This window comes from Platalea leucorodia, assembly GCF_965183815.1.
Source record: "Platalea leucorodia genome assembly, chromosome: 27".
Lineage (NCBI taxonomy): Eukaryota > Metazoa > Chordata > Aves > Pelecaniformes > Threskiornithidae > Platalea > Platalea leucorodia.
In genome coordinates, this window is record NC_138849.1 from 405,939 (window position 1) to 428,246 (window position 22,308).

Genomic DNA, 22,308 nt, shown 5'->3' on the forward strand with positions numbered 1-22,308 from the left:
TTTGCAGATCATCATCCCATGGGGAGAGATGGGACCCACCTCACCAAGCAGGGCCAAGCTGCTTTTGCCAACGGGACGGCTGAGCCCGTGAAGACGGCTTTAATCTGAGAATGATGGGGGAAGGCGAGACTATCTGGCGGTCCTGTGAGCAAGTGACAGACAGGGCTGATGAACAAAGGCCGTGGGGTGATGCGACAGAAATTAAACACAAACGCAACAAAATGGGTCTTAAGCGCGGCCACCTCCAGCACTTGCATTTCAACAAGAAAGCGCCTACAAGGCACCGTTACGGAGAAATCCCCCAAGCCCCTTCTTGGCAGTCAACGTGCTGAGGTGCTTCTGTGAAGTGCCTGTCCACTGATGCACGCCATCTGGGGAATAAACATGGTGATTTAGAGCTCTGGGTGCAGGTTCAGGGCTACGATCTTGTTGGGATCAGGAGGACGTGGTGGCATGGCTCCCATGACTGGAGTGTAGCAATGGAGGCACACAGGGACTCTGGGAAGGACAGGCTGGGAAGATGGGGAGGGGGAGTTGCCCGTTATGTGAGAGAGCAGCTGGAGGGCCTGGAGCTCACCTGGGGACGGGTGAGGAGCCAAAGCAGAGCTCATGGGTTGGGATTAAGGAAAGAAGAGATCTGGGTGACATTAGAGTGGACAAGTGAGTGTCTGTCTACAGACAGACAGGAGTAGCTTGACGTTCGCAGGTCCAGGTCCTTGTGGAGGACTTCAACAACCCCAGTATCTGCTGGAGGGACAACACAGCAGGACATCAGCAATCCAGGAGATTCCTGGAGTGCATTGCTGATAACTTCCTCCTCCAAGGGCTAGAGGAGCCAGCGAGGAGAGGGGCTCTGCTGGACCTCCTGCTCACCAACCACAAGGACCTTGCTGGAAATGTGAAGGGCAGCGGCAGCCTTGACTGCAGCGACTGTGAGATGGTGGAGTTCAGGCTGCTGAGGCACGGGAGGAGGGTAAAAAGCAAGCTCACAACCCTGGAATTCAGGAGAGCAGACTTTGGCCTCCTCAAAGGTCTGCTTGGAAGAGTCCCGTGGGATAAGGCCCTGGAGGCATGAGGGGCCCAAGAAAGCTGGTTAATATGCAAGGATCACCTCCTCCAAGCTCATCAACGGTCCATTCTTGCAAATAGGAAGACAGGCAAAAATGCCAGGACATGTCTCTCTCGTGCTCTTCCCACTGCAAGAGAAATGTGGACATAGTGGAGAGAGTCCAGGGAAGGACCATGAAGATGATGAGAGGACTGGAGCATCTCTCACATGGGGAAACACTGAAAGAGCTGGGACTGTTCAGCCTGGAGAAGTGAAGGCTCAGAGGGGGATCTTGTCACTGTGTATAAATACCTGATGGGAGCGTGCAAAGAGGACAGAGCCAGGCTCTTCTCAGCGGTGCTGGTGACAGGCCAAGAGGCAATGGAGACCAGCTGAAACACAGGACGGTTCCTCTGATCATCAGGAAACACTTTTTCACTGTAAGGGTGACAAGCACTGACACAGATTGCCCAGGGAGGTTGTGGCGTCTCCATCCTTAGAGACAGGCAAAGCCATCTGGACAAGGTCCTGGGCAACCGGCTCTAGGTGGCCCTACTTGAGCGGTGAGGTTGGACCAGATCGTCTCGAGAGGTCCCTTGAAACATCATCCAGTCTGTGGTGTCAGAACAACCCCAGTTGCTCATTCCCCAGGCTGGGCCCAAGTAGCTGGATGTGCCCAGCTCCCCGTGGGGCCAGCAAACAACATCAGCTTCTCCCAAACCCTTTCGGGTCCCTCTCCTCACCCACGTGTGCTCAGAGGTAAAGCGACCCTGCCCAAAAGCAACCCCTGCACTGTCGTTTCTGGTGCAGTGGTGTGCAGCCTGAGCCCCTTTGCCTGCAAATGGCTCCACGGGGCACAGTGTCACCTGCCCACGTCCTGCCATTGAGGGCTTGGTGCCGCCTCAGCTGCATGGTCGCCATGCGTCACTCTTTGTTGTGCAGGGGTCACCTACCTGGGGCGCGAGGTCTGCAGAGGAGATGTTCAGAGCTGCGGACAAGTCTGAAAAATGCTGCATGAGCCCTGTTTTTCTTCAGATTGGCCATGACGGCATTGCTTGCTTTTAAAGGTGATTATACCTGGTGGGATATCACCAAAACCTTCAGCCCCTCTGGAGACCTGTTGCCGCAGCCCTGTCAGTTAGGGGTTAGGGGTGCAGGTCTGGAGCTTGCCAGTGCTGAGACCCCATCCCCATCTGCCCTGCAGCCGGACATCCTGGTGCCCAATAGCCCTGCTCAGGGCTGTCTCCTGGGGTGGGGATATTCAGCCCAGCACCCCCGGCCCCACAGATGGGTGGGTGTGGGGTGCAGAGGGCCAGGCATGGCCACACCTTGGACCTGAGTATGGGGTGCTGGACTCAGATATCCTCAGCTCGGCACTTTTCCAGGATGCATTGGCAGATGCGGTGCCAGGAGGGAGGGAAACCCTCGGGATGGCAGCTCCCTCCCAGGACGCGTGGACCTGCCAGCCAGGACTAAAATAACTCTCCCAGCTCTGTTCGGAGGGTTCACTCAAAGACAGAGGAGCAACATCAACTGGTCACTTCTGAACAAATCCTTTATAACTCACCTCCCACAGACCTCCTGCTGACCAAGGTGCCTCTGCCAGGCGCATCGTAATCAGCCCTCCAGTGTTCGGAGACCTACCCTTGGCTGCCCGCATATCAAGCCTAGCTTTTTTTATGGGCAACATTTTCTCCTCTGAGTCCTCCAGCTGCCCATTTAGACCTCCAAGATGAAGGCAGGAGGCTGATTACTGAGAAGGATAGGAGTCTCTGTTGTATCACCCTGTTGAGTGGTTCAGTGTACGTAAATGGAGACAGAGATTTGCTGCAGATTTTGCATAGCCTGGAGCTGCAGATCGTGTACATTATGTGTCGCAGATGGGACATGAGAGTCTATGTCCTCAGGAGCACCCTGTGGTGATTGCACTGGGAGAAGAAAGCCAGATTTAGTGTAGCCTGTGCCCATCCTTGGGGCACGAAACGGACACAGTTCAGAGCCCAGTTGCAAGTTAGTTATTTCTCAGCATAGATGAAAAGAGAGAAAGCTGGCGGTGTAAAGCAGGGTGCAGACAGTGTTCAAAACAACTACAATCAAAACCCGAAAGCAATTACAGGAGCTTTCATGAGAAAAGGCCTTGACTTTTTATACTTTCAGCTAGTGCAGAGATCTCCCATCTGATAACCAACCTTACACGGCAGTTTTACACCACTTCCTCATGTATTGCTATATTGTACACCCTTTACCTCAAAACAAAATAGCTCTTATTATTAGTCTGAGTTCAGAGGTCAGGAATATTCATGGTTAGTGATTGTTACTGTGTCTTTTAACAACTAAATAACATTAGAGCAGATTTCCCTAAGCTGTCTACAAGGCATCCTCGAGCTGGATGGGCAAATCACGTTTTACATCCTGGGTTAACCACCTAAATCTATATCAGCACACCACGACTTTGTTTTTCTCTAGGCATCTCTCGTTGCATGCCACTCAGTTTTCTGTTTTATTGAAAAACCTAATTTTCAGATTTGAGCACTACCTGCACTCCTCCTCTGCTTGAGGCATGACACTGATTATGGCAATAACGCAATGGCAAGAAGCAATGGCTTCTCATTTCTATATACATTCTCCCCTTTGCGCTGTAGCAACAAGGAAAAAAAAAATGCCAGAGAAAAACAAAATAATTTAGGTTGGAAGGGACCTCTGGAGGTCATCTAGTCCAATGCTCTGATCAAAGCAGGTCTAGTTAGATGAGGATGCTTGAGCCTTGAACTCCTCCAAGGATGGAGTTTCCTCAGCTTGTTCTAACATTTGACCACCCTCATGGTAAAAAGCTACCAAAAATTTTCCTTACATTTAATTGGAATTTTTCATGTTGCAGCTTGTGCCTGTTGCCTCGTACCCAGTCAAGGTGAACCTCCAAGAAGATGTCTCCCCCACACATACGGACTGGGGGAGGGTCCTGGGCAACTGGCTCCAGGTGGCCCTGCTTAAGCAGGAGGGTTGGACCAGATGACCTCTGGAGGTCCCTTCCAACCTCAACTACTCTGTGTTTCTCTGATTCTGTACAGAGTATGAGACATCTGAAACCACAAGTTTCAGAATCTACAAATTCAGATGGTAGCCATATAGGTACCCAATTACTGTGTGTGTTTTAACTTTCACTTCCTCTCTGTTGTTTAATCATTTGCAGACACAGTGCTAGAAAGCATATAAGACGACAAGCTGTGTGACATAGAGGCATAGAAGACTTCCTTAGTCCTCTGAGTTGGCAAAGTATTGATCACCGAACAAAATGCAAGTCAGAAAGAAATTCATGACTTTTTGGAAAAATCATTATAATGTGTTGTCTGTATCACTTTATTCCATAATTCTGATGGTGGTCGAAGAAATAATGGAGATTGAATTTAAATGTCCTCAGAAGGATTCATTAAAGAAATTTTATGTTTTTTCCTACTTTTTCTGTCCGGGATTCATTATGTTTTTCCTGAGCTTGACCTCCCACCCCGCCTGCGTTTCTTATGCTCGCTGCATTAGGAAATGCTCATGCTGCCAGAAGAGTGAGATAATTTTTAAGGCATTTCTACCTCCTCTGATTTGGTGCGTGATCCTACTGTGCGATGGCAGATATATACAGTGTGTGGCTTCAAGAAATGAAGGAAACAACAATCAAAATGCAAACCAAAGCAGAACAGCAGAACTACCCAGTGAATTCTACGTAATATCTCAGGTAAGAGTCCAAGGAATCCAGGATTTTAGCTATTTTAGTATCACCTATTTTGTGTGTGTGAAGAATCTGGAATGTATAGCAATATGGAAACCATTTCATCTGGAGAATGAAGTGTTAAGTTGCAGTTATGATTTTTATTTGATATGTTTACTACATTTGCATTACCTTTTTTTTTTTTTTTCCTGCTTCTGTTCTTAATTAATGTATATCAATACAAGTTTATAATTAGCATGTTCTTTCTGAGGCTAAAACATGAACTTTGAACATCTTATTCCATGGTTATTCTGGAGGTTTACACATGTGTTTTCATCTGGTTCTTAAAGCAAGTTTTGTGAAAATAAGAAATAAGATAATGTACTGTTTGAGAGAGAGAGACTGATATTCCTTGTTCCATTGAGTATATCTCTTACCATCAGTTGTCATCTAGCCGTGGCAGGAGCAAGGAATGTATTTTATAAGAAGAACTATGTGGCTTAATAATAATGCAAGCGTTTTAATATGCTAAAGTACTCCTCTCACTCAGGTGCAAAGCATTTTTAGGAATGTCAAGTCCAGTGACATCATTAGTTCTAATATTTTTTCTTCCAGGTTGGAGGGCTGTCCATTCTTACTGCTGTCGTCATTCTTTATGGCCTGTACCACGTGTACCCCTTCTGGTTCTGCTGTAACTATGAAGAAGGACATCAGAGAGAGGAGCTGGAGAGCCTATTAGAGCAAGAAGCAAGGAAACATATTGAAGAAATGAAGAAAGAGGGTGCAGAGCAGATAATGGAACAGGAAGTGAAACCTTCTCTCCAGCGTCTTAATACTAATTTCTGGAAAAACATAGATTTAAGAAACACATCGAAAAAAATAAAGGAAGTTGTAGAGTCTGCTGTTAGAGATATATGGGCGACGAGACAACAAGCAGTTGAAGAAAATGTGTCTCCCACCTCCTGCATTATCACCACTGTACAACGGACTCCAGCAACTAACACTTCATTCTGGACAGGTGGGAAGCCGCTATTGCCAGAGCAGGTGCCGATGTGGCAATACCAGGGTGCTGGATCTGTCCATCCTGGGCTTGCTAGGGAAAGCACCCACCTCAGTCCTCCTGACAGCTGAAGCAGGTCTGGCTCTTACGGTGTAGTCAGAAGAGTAAGTTGGATTTATTGTCCTGCTCCAGCTACGGTCATCAAGCTGACAGGTACCATCAGACAGCACCGGCCACCTTATTATCCCTCTTCCTATTTCTTGGCCCTCATTTTGTTGCTCTTTTACCTCTCTTTCTTCACCTCAGTGTCTAGTTTCTGGTCCCAATTTTGCTATATCTGTACCCAAACCTGGTAGTTCTCATCCTGTTACCTAGACAATCTCCAGGACTCAGGCTTTGCCTTTGCATAAAGCAAGGAAGAAATAAGCAAAGAAGGAGGAAAGATCTTCAGGTCTTAAAGGGCAGAAGTAATGTGAGCTGGTCCTTCCTGAGCATTGTGCTGGTTTGCACCATTCCTGCTTGCAAGGAATTAGCTAGTGCCTAATCGCAATAAAACTTCCTGAGCACAAGTCAAGTGTCAGTGTCTGTATCACCATCAAAGGGTGACTGCATAAATTAAGATGCTCCATTTATCCCCAAGCAAATCAACTTTCTGGGAGGTATGGTAGCCAGCGTTCTTGAATGAAAAAAGCAAATCTGACCTGTTGCTCAAAAGAGGGGAAATAGGGAATGAGCATTAACCAGCAGCACGCCCACTTGGCCTCTGGGGTCAGAATTTGAAACTTAATCCCATTGTGTTTTTTCCACCCCAGTGGAGCTCTGCTCCCTTCATTGCATGCCAGGGATTTGGAGGCTTCTGCTGTTCTTTCAAAATTTATTCATCTTTACAAAATCCTACAGGACTGTGGAGGGATGGTGAGCTTCCCCACCTCTATTTACAAAGACAGTCCATGGGTGAAGATCAGTGGGACCCATGGCCTAGTGTGGACATGGCTGTAATGGAGCTTGAGACCAACACACCTATAACATAGGTCAGATAGGGATTCAAGGTCCAAGCCTGAGCTTAAATGGAGCTCCCGAAGCTTAAACGGAGTTCCAAGGTATGTGGATGGAAGCCCTAGGAAAGTTGCTCAGTTGTCAACCGGACATCAATCCTGCAGGATCAGAGGCCACAGACTTCCCAGCGAAAACATTTGAGACAGAGCCAGCATAGCCCAAGGTCATGCTTTAGCTGCATTTCCCCAAGCACTTCAATTCCCGTCTTATTTACCAGAATGACCAAAATCTGGAACCTAGCACAAAAACGAGGAACACTGATTGAACAGCACAGATCAGGGCATGTTTTTTACCTAAAGCCAAAATGGAAAGAGGGGCTCTTGCTGGACACACAGAGGTTCCCCTTGAGGGAAGTGCGGATGCTTGCACATCTCTGGCTGGGGCCCATCCTCGCTTCTGTAGTTTAGCCCTCTTGAACATGCAGACTACATAAACACTCTCTTGGGACAGAAATCTGCCAAAAAGACAAAAGAGCAGACAGGGGTTTTGCACTCTTCAGCTACCTGCTATTGGATGACAAGATGGGATGGGAGCATTACTACTTCTCTTGCACTTTGTGCTGCTGAGGAAGCTGAAGCCAGAACTGCGAGACTGAGATGTGCTTCTCAAAGGTAGATGGCTGTTGTATGGGTGAACCCCCAGAAAGCCTGGGATCCCTTGTTCTTATCCTTTTAGAGAATGCCCTAGCTATACATCAGACCTTTTCTGGGACAGAAGAGAGCTAAAGGGGGGATAACTCACATAAACGACGAGAAGAAAACTGAGAGCCAATCAGAGGAAAAGAGAAGACGTGAAGATTGAGCTCTCAGGCATAGATCAAGAGTACACTGGAGAGACAAGTAGATCAGAGGATCCCCATCAGCACTCCTGGATGTCCAGGAGACCAGAAGTGCTCTCCTTGGAGTCGTCCGAGATGAGATCCCACTGTCTCTGGGATTTCTCCCATTAAACTTTGTCCTCTTGGTGATGCAGGTGGCCACCTTGATGAGGCTAAAGACCTCCTGTAACTTGTTGTGGCTCGGATGGGGACATGTAGAAGGATGCAGGAGCTGGAGGTGAGGAGAGGGCACTCAGAGAGTATTCAGGGAGCACAGGAAGGTTTAGAGGTAAGATTCACACCAGACCTGGTGGCACCTGAATGGCAGGGCACTTGCTTGGATCCATTTTGCATGGAGATATTTTGGCTTTACCTAATCTGGCTAATGCACCATTCCTAATAATAAAGTGGCTTTCCAGGCTGCCTCTTAGACAGCCATCTCACCTAGTGTGCCTACTTGTCACAGAAAGAGAAGTCCCAAGGACCACTGAGCAAGCAGGAGATTCCAGTGCCATGTCCTGGCTCTTGCCCAGCACTGCATCCCTGTTCTCATCAACTGTATTCATTCCTCTCTTCCTCCGCCTGCAGAGCTGCCAGTTGCTCTGTTAGTATGACTAACGGTGGATGGCCGAGAGCACTATCCACTGGGTGCAAAAGATGAGAGAAGAAAAGGAGGGAAAAAAATTGCCATTTTTTCACACCAGGAAATACATCAAAACAGCAGCCTTTGGATAATGCCTAAACACTGTTTCTTGTAATCTCCTTGATCAGAGCAGAGCCTCCTGGACATTGTGAACAACAAAGGTGTCTTTTCTCCCCTGCTCTGCTCCCATGATTTGAACCCAGAGACTCAGAAAACAGTTTTGCATCAGAAGTAACCCAGCAAAGACACTTTTGGTTTCTCTGAAAGCAGTCTGCTGGCTGTTGGTTAGAGGCACTTGCTGTGGTTTCGTTCTTTCTCACCCTTGCAGTAACTGCTGGGCCATGAGCTTCAGCAAGGTGAATGATGCTACAGAGAGACTGCCAGGGTCAGATGAAGGCCCTGCAGAAATGTTCTGCCACTTACACCTGCTGTGGTACCTTGCTCAACCTCCAAATGCCAATCTGGAGAGGCCCAGGTCACTATTAGGATGTGTGTCATATCTGCTTGACTTGCGGGTGTCTAAATTCAAATGTCATGACATGCCAACATGCAGGCAACTTTATCACATACTAGATCTCTGACTAAATTGGAGTTTAAAAACCTGGCTTCAATGTAGGCAGCCATGTGAATCCTACCCTAAAAGATCCAGGGCTGTACAGTGAGGTTTCTAGTGGCACTTGGGTTGTCTGTGGGCATCCAAGAGATCTGCCTAGGCCTGATAGGCATGACACAAGGCTTACAGGAGACATGCACTTTTCTGCAGCAGCTAAACATTGTGCTTGCAGCAGGAAAAGCTCTAAAGCAAGGAAGAAGGAGTGAGAAGATCTTGGCCAAGACAAACTGTGCAGGATTTTTCAGCTTTGTATTTATAGTGCAGAGAGAGTGGATGTCCACTGCAGGCAGTGATGAGTGCCTGCTGTATCAAACAGGGGAGCCTTCTGCTCTGCAAAGCAGGGGTTGGGATGAAATTGGTCTTGGGGAACTGGAAGGAATCACTGGTCCACTTGCCCTTCTTCTTCTGGCTTATTGGGGGAGCTGTGAGATGTGAGGCTTTCAGAAAGAAGGAGCAGAGTTGTACATGAGTCACCTGTAACACTAGAGGATCTGCTGCTTTCTTAGCTGAGGACATCATATACTGGGTGCGAGTGACTGGGCCAGAGAAGAGGAGGAGAGCAACCTTCGTTGCTCACCATGGCCGGGAAGCTCTGGTCTGAGAAAGAAGACAAGGAAGAGTGTTGAGGTATTACCTGAAGGCTGATTTCTTGGAGGATTTCCCTTTCACATACTCATGCCCATTTGTTCAACAACTTCCAGCAAGACCTTCTGCTGTTCTCCTCTGATTCCTAGCAAACCAAGCATGAGGACTGACAAGGAGCGCAAGGCTGAGCGAGGTTCGTACCAAATGGAGCTGCGTGCCTTGGGGATCCTTGCCACAAAGGACTTTTAGACTGTATTTTTAGAAATACAGTCCTTTCCTTATGACTGCACCAGCATGAAAAAATGGTGTAAATGAAATAGGTGCTGACAATTAATGGGGTGGAAAACAGTGCAAAAACCTAAAGAGGAAGCAATTGTAAGTGGTCACTATCAATGGAATTCTTTAAAATTTCATTGCACTAACTGAAAGATAGGTGAATTTTTAAACTTTTACAATGACTGAAGTCTCTTTACAAACTAAGATGCCCTCAGTAATCATTGTCATGATGGGGTTTTGTAATGATAATGTAAACCCATCCCTAACATCTGAGTGACTCAGTCATTTTCTCTGACATTGACTGAAAAATAATTTTTAGAAACTCTTTTTTAGGAGTAAATCTCAAGATTTCAGAACGGAAGCACAAGAGGTTCTGGCTGCATTGAAGGAAAAATTTTATGAGGCCAATCAAGCAGGAACAGGACACTGGGAACCAGTTAGCCAGTGAAACCCTGCAGTTGCTGCCATGGACAGAGACAGCAAGAAAAGTCACACCTTTGCCTCTTGACCGTATCTTTCCATTCTGTGGGTTTGTTGATTGTGTACCACACGATTAAAAAAAAAACCCAACCCTAACTTGACAGAGCTCTATGAGGAGTGTTTTGCTCAAAGCAAAACCAGAGACAAGCAAGCTCAGGAAGCACTGCTTGCAAGCTGCTGAGCAGAGCACATCCTCATTTCTGTGGTTTTCCTCCCCCCCCCCCCCCCCGCCCCCAGCCTGCACAAACACAGTGAAGAAGGGAGGAAACATATGCAACATGTTCATCTTCCCTGCCCCCCTCTCCCCCAAGGCAGTTGCTGCAGTGGAGGACTGTTTCACTGGCTAGTTCAGGTTGGAGGTACCTCTGGAGGTCATCTGATCCAACCCCACTGCTCAAGTAGGGCCAATTGGAGCCGGTTGCCCAGGATCATGTAAACCAAATGCAGCTACATATGCCAAAAATAAAGTTTTGGGTATGGATCAGTCAGTCCGAGATGCTGGAAGACATCAGCAAATCCCCATCATCCCTAGGAGCTAGGTCTGTTCTCATCTCAGAAAGACGAGGGTGGAAGTGATGAGCCAACTGGACATGGCTCTGCTTTGACCTGAGGAGCTTTGGCTCACACATTTAGCAAAGTCATCATAGCAAGAAATTCATGTGAGCATGCAAACCCTATGCCTCAATTTGCTGCTGGATCTTTCAACGTCCTTGAAATCTTCCCAGCATGGAAGAAAAGTGTAATTTAAATGAAACATGCTCATCCTAAGGGAAGTTTCCAAGGGCTTGATTTGGTTCTCTAAATGTGCCCTGGGGCAACTCACCTGGCCTATAGTTTGTGCTCCAAAATGCTTGCAGGACAATTTAGCATCTTAAAGTAGAAATGTCCTGGCTAAAGAACCTGAAAATCATCTTAAACTCCAATGATTGCAAACATGTGGGTGGGGCAGATCTCATGTGGAGGAGACCTGTACCCTTCTGGGGGTGCATGGAGTGGCAGCGTGGGGCTTTGCTAATGTCACTAGAGGTTTGTGTTTGAGCAGCTGAGTCAAGCCCTTGGTGTCCTTATCATGAGCTCAATACCACTGAAAAAGATAATAGTAGGATTAGGATTAAAACATTTTAACATTTTCAGTTTTAGGTTAAACCACATTTATTCAGATTTCTTTAGGTTAAACCACATTTATTCAGATTTTTTTTTTTTGTCTGTTTTCCCCTCCTATGACGTTCCTCATATCAGCTGTGCACTGGGGACAGAGGAAAGACTGGTCGTTGCTAGTTGCAACAGAATAACTTTTCACTTGAAACACAAAAATTATTACAGCTGGGCTATGAGCAGAGCTGTTTGGCACCCCTGTGATGTTCAGTCCTCCCCCCCTGAGTGAGCCTAATCTGATCTCACGGTTTGGAGAAGCTACACCGACAAGAAAATAAGCCATGCAAACCACAACTCTTCTAATAACACGAGCTCATATATCTGTGGTTAAACTGCACAGCCATATAACTTCCTCCCTGAGGACACTTGCCGAATAACCTGTGAGAACAGAGCAGGACATTCATTCGTGGCCTGAGCAGCCAGATAGGTCCACCAGCCCTCTCAAACCTCCCACAAAGTGGCACCCTGGTTTGACCTAATGGCTGCATGGCCCCCAAAGTGGTACAGCTAGAAAAACCCAGGGCTCTGTCAGTCCTTCCCATGTGTCTCCAGACCTGCCACGTTGCACAGGAGGGTGGCAAGGACAGTTCAGTGCCGTGGGACACTGAATATCCAAATCATCTCCCTAGGAGACTGCTCCATGGTGGCTTTATTGTCAGCATTTGCACTTGCATCTACATTGTGCTTGGCAGAACTGGGGTTGGCTCCTGATATGGAGAAGTGCACTTGCATTTGTGCTGCAGAGAAACAGCAACATCTTATTTTGTGCTGAAGATAAACAGGCACCTCAAGGGAAAAAGCAAGCAGGACATTTCTGAGGATCAGGGCTCTCTAGTAAGACTGGCTCATATGTCAAAAAGCACCAGCTAAATGCATGTAAAGGACATGGGGAGCCCCAAACACTTGCAATGACCTTTCAGAGAAACTTTGATCTAAGGCAATCTAAGCAGGAAAGGATTTCAGTATTGTTTCCTATTTAATTGTCAATTTAATGAAGAGAAACATGGAGTACAGATACATGGGAGTGGTGAAACCAAGAAAATGGTAGCTGCAGAAGCTGCAGGTGCATCTCCTTGTTCCAGGCTGATAGCTCGCGGTGGCTCCCCTGGGAAGGGGATGGAGCATGTGGCATTGCAAATGTCGTGCACAGGTATGCTTCTCGGTCTTGGTGAGTTGCCCAGTCCAGACTTGTCTGACTCTCACTGTCAGACTCTGGATGGAGCCAAGCAGGGCTGCCGCTGCCCAGCTCTGCTCCTCTGCTGCTCTCCCTCTTCTCCCTCTCCACAGAGTCCATGAGATTTACTATGGCTCCTGTCAGTTTTTCCTGTATTGTTTATGGCAAGACTGTTTGGGGGAAGTCCCAGTCTGTGGTGTGGTTGATGGTGAGGGGTTTGCCTGTCTCTCCTGCCTCACCAAGGCCTGGCCTGAGGAATGGGTACAGCTTTGTTGACCCTTCGATGGAGATTTCCAGGATGCGGTCTGAAACCCCAATGTTGTAGAAGGAGAGCGTGCTCTGCTCTAAGTCCAAGTCCAGCCCAACCACTGGTAGTCGACTCTGCATCACAGTGTTGACCTCCTCAGGCCGGTACTCCCCGTTCACCCTTCTCAGCGACCAGACCCCATCCTCAGGGAGATCCTCCCAGCTCCTATCTTTCAGTCTCCCCCTCACCGTCTCTGTCAGCACCCCCAGCTCCCAGTCCAGCCCATCCCATACCTGCACCTCCCAGTAATGGTGCCCATAGGCAAAGCCCTCCTTCCCCACCACAATGGGGAGCTGGCGCTCAATGATAGGCCTCTGGGTGGAGGGCTTGTGCTTGACTGTTCTTCGGTCAGAGGACACGGCAAGCTCAGAGTGTTTCCATGCTTCATCCAGGGTGATGGGCACTGGGGAGAGAGAGGAAGAGCCGTTAGTGACAACCGGGTGAGAGGGCCAGGAGCAGAGACCCTCAAGAGAAGAGGGATGAGGTGCCTCTTAGAGAAAGCACTGGAAGGAATGCTCCTGCTCCCAGGTCAGCCTGGAGTCTAAGCATGGCTTCTAGCCCAAGGGTGATGCCACCTTCCTTGCAGTCAAGGAAGGGCAGCTTCATTCCCAAGCGTGCTGCTCCCAGGTCTGTAGGTTCTGCACTGTGAGACCTGGGCCATGGGAGCAGCTAGACCCAAGGAAGCATCCAGCTCACATCCATATGCCACTGCTCAGCAGAGAGCACTGTTTTGGCCAGCTTGCTCCAGAAGGAACAAAGGAGACTTGCTCCCACTGCTGATACCTTTCCTCAGCTTCCAGGCCTCCTCTCTGATTCCACCTCCACAAACTTACCCATGTGGCTTCGAGCTCTTCTGAAGTCTGTTAAAAAAGAAAACCCAAATCAAAAGCAAATACGCTGTGTTCAAAGGCCAAAACACCCATTCTGAGTCCATGCCCCTCTTCCACATTGCTGGTGCAGTGCCCCCCTGCGCCTGAGGGATGGTATCGCTCAAGCATTTGAGAAAGCCTTGTCCTGGCATCAGCTGGGTCTGGAGCAGTATCCTGCTGTGTGGACACATCATGGCTGAGGCCCACCATGTAGGGAGGACTGTGGTGTGGGACAAAAGGGGAGCTCCTTGGTGACAGTCAGAGCTGAGCACAGCCTTGCCACATGTATGTGGTGCTCTAGCCTCCAGGATGTGCATCACATGCCCCCAGCTGCACCACGGGGAAATTAGGAAGCTTAGAGACAAGCTCTCTGACCCTGCTCTACTCACTTTGCTATGGGAGAAGCTGGGTCACAGTTCATGCCCATCTGGAGTCACTGATCTCTTCTCCAGCAGGAGCTCACCCAAATTCCCCATGGGGATGGGGCAGAAGGTCATGTCTGGACTGTGCTTTGCTAGGACTCTGCGGTCAAGGGAAGATGCTGCTCCCAACCACAGACTTGCCTACAAAGAGGCAGAGGAAAGGAAGATGCCTTGACTTACCTAGCTCTTTGGTCAGTGCATCTGAAACAGAAACAGGGAGTGTTATGGGCTGCTGCTTGGAGAGTAAGAGGGCTGGATAGAGACAGATGCCCAGGGAGAAGGATCATGACCACAGAGCAGGATAGCTGGTCACCATCTATCACTAACTTCTGGATACAGCATCAGGACACAGACAGCTTGCACCTCTGCCTTTCCAAGGGCAGTGCAGGTCTGTCTGTTTTCCACAGTGCCAACACCCTTTCTGTTTTCCACTGTAAATGGTCTCTTACCGCATCGAGTCTTCAGGTCACCATGATCTGCAACAGAAAGAGGAGAAAAACATCTTTGCTTTCGCTGATGAGGATCTGAAGAAGAAATGTCAGATGTCCCTGCATCAGATCTGCACGGTAGTGTGGCAGGGCTTGAAGGGACTGTGGGGTGATTTCCCTGCTGAGGCTGCTGCCCTGGGGGAGCCAGATAAGCCTGTGCCCTCTCTGTTTGTGTGAGGTGAGTGTTGTTGATGGCTGCAGGTGCGGATGTTGGTCTGCAGACACCTTGTATGCAATTTCCCTATTGTGACCTGGTTATGTGAATGAAAAAGAGGATGTGAAAGGAGAGGGCAACTTGGCAGAGGGCAAGAGTGATGAAGAGGAGATGCCTGGGGTGGGCGGAACGTTATATGATGATGGCTACACGTGCTTGAGAAAACCCAAGTGGGACTTTCTCAGTGTGGAAAGATTCATTTTACTGTACCTGCATCCCAAGTGCCTTTCTCAACTCCTGTACAGCAAGGGAAAAAACACAAGAGTTAGCCAGGGAGTAATGGCTTGGCATCCACAACACACCCCAAGAACCCTCTGGAGGATCACAGCTCGTGGAAGATAGGTGACCATGGCCCTGACTGAGATTTGCCTTCAGGTTGCTCAGTCCTTTGGTCCTGGAGACTGATAGGATTGTTCTTAAGTCCTCACCTGACACTCGCCCTCTCTCTTCTGTCCCACACTAATGCAAAGACATGGTGGGTTTACTCCATGATTTTGGATGTGGTGAACTAATACATCCTTCCTTGGACAGTTGGGTTGCTGGGAAAAGGGTACTGAGCTCTCCAGAGCACCATGCTCCTGCCGCTTGTGATAGATGAAGGGGTGAGAGCAGAGGGGACTTGAAGCCACTTCACAAGGAAGTCTCCAGGGGAAGGAACTGGCATCTTCCTTTGCTGGAGGCTAGTGAGCCAAAGGGGCTCTTAGGACTGTGTCTTTTTGCACATCTTCATAAACTCTTCAGCTGAGATAAGAGGATGAGTGTCTTAGCTTTGCTCTGTGGATGCAAGGAAAGCTCTCTCCAGCTGAAGGAGGGAAGGTACCTGTGAGTGGGCACCAAAGTGGGTACTCAGAGAATGAGATCTGCCTTACCATGCTCCTGTAAAATCTCTTCTTCACGGGATTTTTTCCTAGAAGCCCTCTGTTTTGCTGTAATGTTCAAAGAACCAAATGAAATAAGTACTGAAGCACAAAGGAAATACCAGGAAGGGGATACTGACGCCATACGTGGATCGGATGGGAAAAAGCATGTGAATTCAGGTAGGGCATGCCGTAGCAAGTTGGGTGGTCAAAGGGATGGTTTGAACACCTCATGCTGGGATGGGGCAGAAGGTAGGAAGAACTTGTATTTAGCCCAACCATGTTTCATTGTATGAAAAAGATGAGCTCTGTGGCCATGTTTTGCCACTCTATTGTTGCTCATATTGTATCAACAGCTTAGTTACTGAGTGGTGTAAAGATATTGGACATAACCTCCTTAAATCTTGCCATTCATGTTACGGCAGCTATCTCCATTCCCCAGCTTGAACCCTGACTGGTCTGAACCCTCTAGGGTGGTGGGATTGGGTCAGGGCATCTGAGACAGAAGCCACTGTGCATGGTGGTGGGACTGTGACCACATTGACAGCTGAGTGCAGACTTCCTGCAGCTCTTGTTTTGTATCTCCCCACCCAGTGTGGGTAGGTCCACCCCCACAGCTGCCTAGCATGGTGTGGAAGAGGTCTGAGCTCTTTTGTCTTGTTCATTGACTCTTTCTTCTTCACAGGTAGGTTTCAGTGCAGCAGAAAACGAAGTCCCCTTACCTCTAAATACCAGAAAAGCATCAGCAGCCAATGTGAGAAGAAATAAAGTGAATAGTATCCAGAAGGCAGGGAGCCATGGAGATGCACGTGGAAAAACAGCACCTTTGAAAAGAAGATATCTGGGTGGCATCTGGCAATATGCAATCTTTCCCCCAAATTTGAGTACCCACCCAAAGAGTTTCCATAGAGACGAATGGAGAAATAGTCACAGCCCTACACTGTCAAGCAGAGCCTGCCTTCTCTAGGGATGTGTGCAGCATCTAGGGCAGGAAGGGCCCTTCTCATTTCTCACTGCAACCTGTCCTGCCTGCAGCTACACATGGTGGTCTGGGATCCGTCTAGCTGGACTGGAGAGCTATTGTCTTCCCTGTCACTGGAAAGGGCTTTACAGGGCTTCTAGGACAATGAGTCTACAGCAAAGACTTCTTGGGACGATATGACTCACGTGAGAGGCGCACAGTAGTTTTCTTCTCAGTCTGCACCAGGGGGTTCAGGATTTGACAGGTGACTTCTCCCACTTCCTCTCCTGTAACTGTGACTCGACTCAGCACACTGAAGAGTTGCTTGCTGTCCTGCTGTATTGCAGTGTCTGGAGACAGCCTCTGCTTATTCTGAGTACCCCACTGGACAGTAGGTTTGGGGAACCATCCATGTGATCTGCAGGCGAGCTCAAGCCCTTGCCCTTGCGGCCCCAGTATTTCAAAGAATACTTCACTGGTACCTTAAAGGCAAGAGGGTTTGTTAGGGGGAGAAATGTGTTTCCATGAAAGCAGCTCCACCCTGGATTCACAGCTCTCGCTTAATCCAGAGTTTGGTCCAATTTCCTGCCAGTTTCTCTCATTCCTTAATCCAGTCCTTCAAATGGTCTTTCTGAGATCCCAGGCTCTATCTGTCATATATGCCAACTCTTCTTTGGCTGAGAAAAAGCCACGCTGTGGGATGGGTTTGCCTCTCAACTCCCCACTATTTCTTGGAGCAGGCAGAGAGACGATGTGTGGCTTTGTATGCCTTTTTTTAGTATGAATCTGTAGGAGCCTCGTCCAAGTTTGAGGAGTTGGAAAGCAGAAAAGAGCACAATAAAACACGCTCAGCTTTTTCCCTGGCACCTCCCTAGTTCATGCTAGCGCTAAAGGTGGGTATAGACGGTCACCGCAGAGGGACTGCACCAAAGATGCTCCAGTGTGGCGAGGTGGGATGCACTACGCACATGTCTAAGTCAGTCTCCTGAGCCTGAGCTGGATTTCAGAGGAATTTTTCTGGTCAATAGTAGGAAATGGGCACCAGCTGGCAGCTTTTTCTCTCTCCTATCCCCAAAGCTTCTCTAATTGTCTTTGGATGAGGGGATGCTGTTTTCCATCAGTGAATCCAGGCTGACCAGCTCCACCTGACATTATAGACACCTGTACACAAATGAGGCCTACTGTCCAGCTGGGAGGTGAACTGGCAGCCCAGAACATCTCCTCAGCCCAGCTGAGAAGCCACAAGCGTGAAGACAGGGCAACCATTCACATCAGTACCACAGTCAGGGATCCTGAGTACTTGTCTGTCTATCAGGTGGTCTTACACCTATCCAGCAGTGATTATTGCAGCTAGCCAGCCCCACACATGTCATAACAGGGCTCAGGCTAGGGATGAAGCCTGCAGAACATCTTTCGGCATAGGAACTCACTCCGATCTCGTGGCAGCTTTAGCAAGCACGTTCTGTTTCACCGTACAGTGCAACTGCCTTTGAACATGCATGCTGAAATCCAGGCCCTGTCTCTCCCAGAAGATTCAGGTTTAAAGCTCCTTCCTTGCCTAAAACTACAAGGGCTCCCGTGACCCTCATGGAGCTGGTCAGATCACCCAGGTTCCCTCCTGGGTGGTGGTACATGGGTTGGACTTTTCTTGGCTCCTTACAGACCTCTCAGTGACTTAAAATTAAAATATCACATCTGATCAAAAGGCAGGTGCCATGTGGCCCACTGGCTGATGTGAGTGGGGAGGTGATGGGTTGGGTCATATGAGGGGGGCATCAGCTGGGGGACAGTGCACTTCCAGATAGCTTTTTCCCCTCTGTAAAAACTTCCCCCCTTCACCACCTAGCCCATGAAATCTCCAACCTGCAATGCTGAGCACGGTAGCTGTATCAGCACTCCAGTCCCTGGACTTCACAAAGCAGCTGTATGTTCCTTCATCTGCTGGCTGGACGTTCTTCAATGTTAGGGACACATTCCCAGTGGCAAATCCATCTGTTAGCAATGATGTCCGCCCAAGGTATTTCTGTGCTGGTTTGCCACCAGACTGCCTGTATATATGGATATCCTCTATATGCCCATCTGTGATTTTCTTCCATTGCACTTCAATATTGTCCAGTGGCTTTGTAGAAGAAATGTGGCAAGGAAGGATTGTGTCCTGACCGACAACCCCCACTACATTCTGGGGAGAGGTGACCTCAAAATTTTCTGTAGAAACCGAACTTGAGTGAGCATTTGGCTGAAATCAACCAAAAAATATATTAGTGTGAAGGACACAGAGGACTGGGACAAACATTTATCCCTGTCCCAGGGAATGGGGAATAATTGAAAGTTGTAAATATTCACTAATAATGTTGGTCCCTTCTGTTCATGCACCTTCGGGCCATGAGACAGTAGATCACAACAGAAAGATGCCAAACAGTGAAAAAAAATCCCAGAAGATCTTTTGTGAATATTATTAGTTTGGAAAAAAATTAAGAAAGCATAATTAATGATTTGATGAAAGTGGCTAAAATGGTTCTTTAGGTTTTATAAAAGAGAAATTAATTTTGGTTTGGAGCATTCTCTCACTCACTTTCTCCTTTTTTTCTTTTCTCTGTGGCAAAATGGGAACTGGGGAAACTGGAAAGGCCAAAGTGATAGAAGCGAGGGAGAAACTAGGCTGATAGAAGTTGTATACTATAGGATTATTTTGGGGGAAAGGAAAAAAAAGCTTAAAAGAATGTACAGAGACATTTCATCCAGCTTCCCAGCCTGCCTTGATGCTTTCCAACTCTGTGTCACCAGCAGTTGGGCAGCTGTGCCAATGCAAACTGCCCATGCAGGCAGGGGAATGGTATTGGTGCTGTGGCAGGGGCAGATGTGGCAGAGCTGCGTTGGCTTAGGGCTTCCCTATCTCCACCAAGGGACAGAAGCTCAGGCTGGAAAGGGGTGGATTCCCCAAAAGCAGAGTGGCAGGGCAGCTCTGGCTCTTTTGGAGTTAAAATGAGGTCTTCTCGGGAGACCGTGACCCTCAGATTGAGCACTTCTTATCATCTGCAGACTTTAATCCCTCAGAAATGAGCAGAATAGCATATGAAAGCGTTACCTGAGAGAGGGATGGCTGTAAGCAGTGCCACAGCGAACAAGAGACATCATCTCCTCTGTTCCATATCTGCAGCCACACACATGGGACAATCATGCAGCTGACCTGAAACAGGCACAGAAGGGAAGTATGCAAAGGGATATCCATCTGATATTCCTCAAATGGCACTTGCCATTGGATGCGCCTTCTGAAGGTGTAAAGCACTCAGGCAGTTGAGTTTAGACATCAAGAAAACTTGTGCCTTTCCAGAGATCTCAGTTAACCTTGCAGCTTCCGGGAATTCCTCACAGCTCCCAGGGAGCTGTGACGGGGTATGCAAGAGTGAAAAATTCAACCCAGCCCCCACTGCTCTCTGTAAAATTTGATGGACATCTTAATTAACACACCAGCTTAAATCTCTGGTCTGGGTTGCATGACTCTGTCCGTGCTCTGAGATGGGAGAGAAAGGAAGAAGAAACTCTGTTTACCCGCTCCTGTGCTTAGCTTTGGAGGATGGGGAAACTCTCCTGTTTTGCTGTTCTGAAAATACCGCTCCCTGAGAAACATCAGACTGTGGAGTGACAATGTGCATCAGCTCTGACACAAACCTGATAAAATTTATGGAGCTGCACAAGGGTTGGCTTTGCTGCACTACACTAAAAAACTTGCCTTTCTCTACCTCTGGCCCTCTTTGTGGACTTTGACATTTCCAGTATGTGGTTGACCGTCCTTATCTCAGTCCCCATAGCAATACTTTTGGTGTGTTATCTTTATTACTTCATTAGTGTTCAATATTCCATGTTTAACAAGCAGCGAGGAAGGTAGGGCAATCTGATGACTTCCAAGCAGAAGTTAATCACCCTGCACTGCAGCATCTGGATACATTCCCACATCCCAGAGAAGGTGGCCTACAGGTCTCACAGCTACATCTGATGTGACTAAATCGGATGCTGTTAGAACAGGCACGATGGTGCGGAAAGCCAGACGATCAGTCTACCTTATTCTGGATTCATTCTTGTGCTGGGAAGACAGCTGCCCTGTTTGGCCAACTGGGTAAGAACAACTGGAGTGACAGGGGAAGGATTCAATTCACCTGGCTTTAATCATAAATTCTCCCTCTTCACTTGCTAAAGAGAGACAGGGACTCCCAGAGGCATTTCATCCAACTGTCCATAGACAGCTACGGTTGGGATTCATCTCCACTCATCTTTGATACCCATAGCGCAGGCTTTTTCCTCTCAGCTGGTTGCACTTAGCTCTATTTATGGTACATGGAGGTAAGCAGGCACTGCTAGGTCTCACATCATCCAAGAAGCCACAGGTGAGATGACCACAGCCTTAGCTCCACTGACTGCATCACCCACATCTCCCTAAACTACACGGGCAGGTCAGGGCATTGACTGTGACGCTGCAACTGGCGCTACATTTTATAAACTGTCATGCTAAATTCTGCTCTTTCTACTCTCCAGGGGTTTCCATGGGTTTGGGCACGTGTTAAGTTGGTGCTTTGCAGGCAATTATCACATGAGGCCACATGAAATTTTGTTGGAGACATTAATTTGGAGATCTAATACGAGAAAGGGATTAATCTTGCTTAGAGATGAGGGAATTGCTCCTCAGTTGCTTAAAAAGAGGTCTCTAGGGCTGTTTCAGATATTATTTGGTTTGAGATACTAAAACAGGTCTTTGTGGGAAGGGCAAGGCAGATATGACACAGGACTTGTAGAAAGCTGTTCCCATCTGGATCAGCAGCTGGAGGCTTAGAAATGCAAAATATCGTGAGACACCTGTGCTTCGACATCTCCTAGATGTGTTCACTGTCCATTAAATCTTATAGGCCCATTTGAAATTCAGGGCAGTCCCATCCCTCCAGCCTACTTTCAACTTCTACCCAAGGCTGAGATGACTTGCACTGATGAGGCTGGATACATCAGAGAGCAGAAAGTAGGATCAGATACTGGTCAGAAGAGTTCCAGCCAGAACATGTTGAGACCTTAGACACCTTGTTTAATGACACTGATACTTCTGCTGAAAAACATCATATTTTTCTTAAGTCTAACTTTTAAAAAATTTTCCTGTCATCCAAGGAGGGCCCAAAAGAAACCTCGCTGTCCAACAAGTCATCATTTACTACTTCAGAGACCAAACTCACATTCCCAAATAAGTTGAATGCTTTTCAAAAGAAGACTTGTGAAAATATGTCATTACAAAAAAAAAAAAAAAAAGAAAAAAAGCAGAGTTTCTTAGCCCCTTTAGGCTTCATGTTCAGCACTGCTAAACAGACACACCGTGACATATTTTAACTCAGATCAATAATCATTGTTACACTAGAAGGGCAGAAAATGAAGTTGGGTTAACACTGACACTGCAACACATATGAAATCCACAAAGATCATTACATGTGCTAGAATTATAATATGAATGATTTTATGGGTAAAAAAAGGATGATGTCATGATGACCTCATGTTTGCTGCATATAAGTTGACAACCTCAATCATTCAAGGTACTACTCAGGAAATTTTAAACTTATTAACATTTCTGCAGATGCGACTAATCCTTGGGGTGCTATGATAATTATTGTC

At 47.7% G+C, this 22,308-nt stretch overlaps 1 protein-coding gene across 1 annotated transcript; it reads right to left on the bottom strand.

Moving 5' to 3' along the window:
* Window positions 1-12,706: 12,706 nt before the first annotated feature.
* On the bottom strand, window positions 12,707-20,472 carry LOC309600983 (butyrophilin subfamily 1 member A1-like; the record flags this gene model as incomplete). Its single annotated transcript, XM_082333720.1, has 8 exons — window positions 12,707-13,257; window positions 13,688-13,714; window positions 14,326-14,346; window positions 14,595-14,621; window positions 15,717-15,806; window positions 16,872-17,147; window positions 18,529-18,870; window positions 20,406-20,472. 8 exons carry the CDS (start codon window positions 20,470-20,472, stop codon window positions 12,707-12,709), a joined length of 1,401 nt encoding a protein of 466 aa, XP_082189846.1.
* Window positions 20,473-22,308: the final 1,836 nt, after the last annotated feature.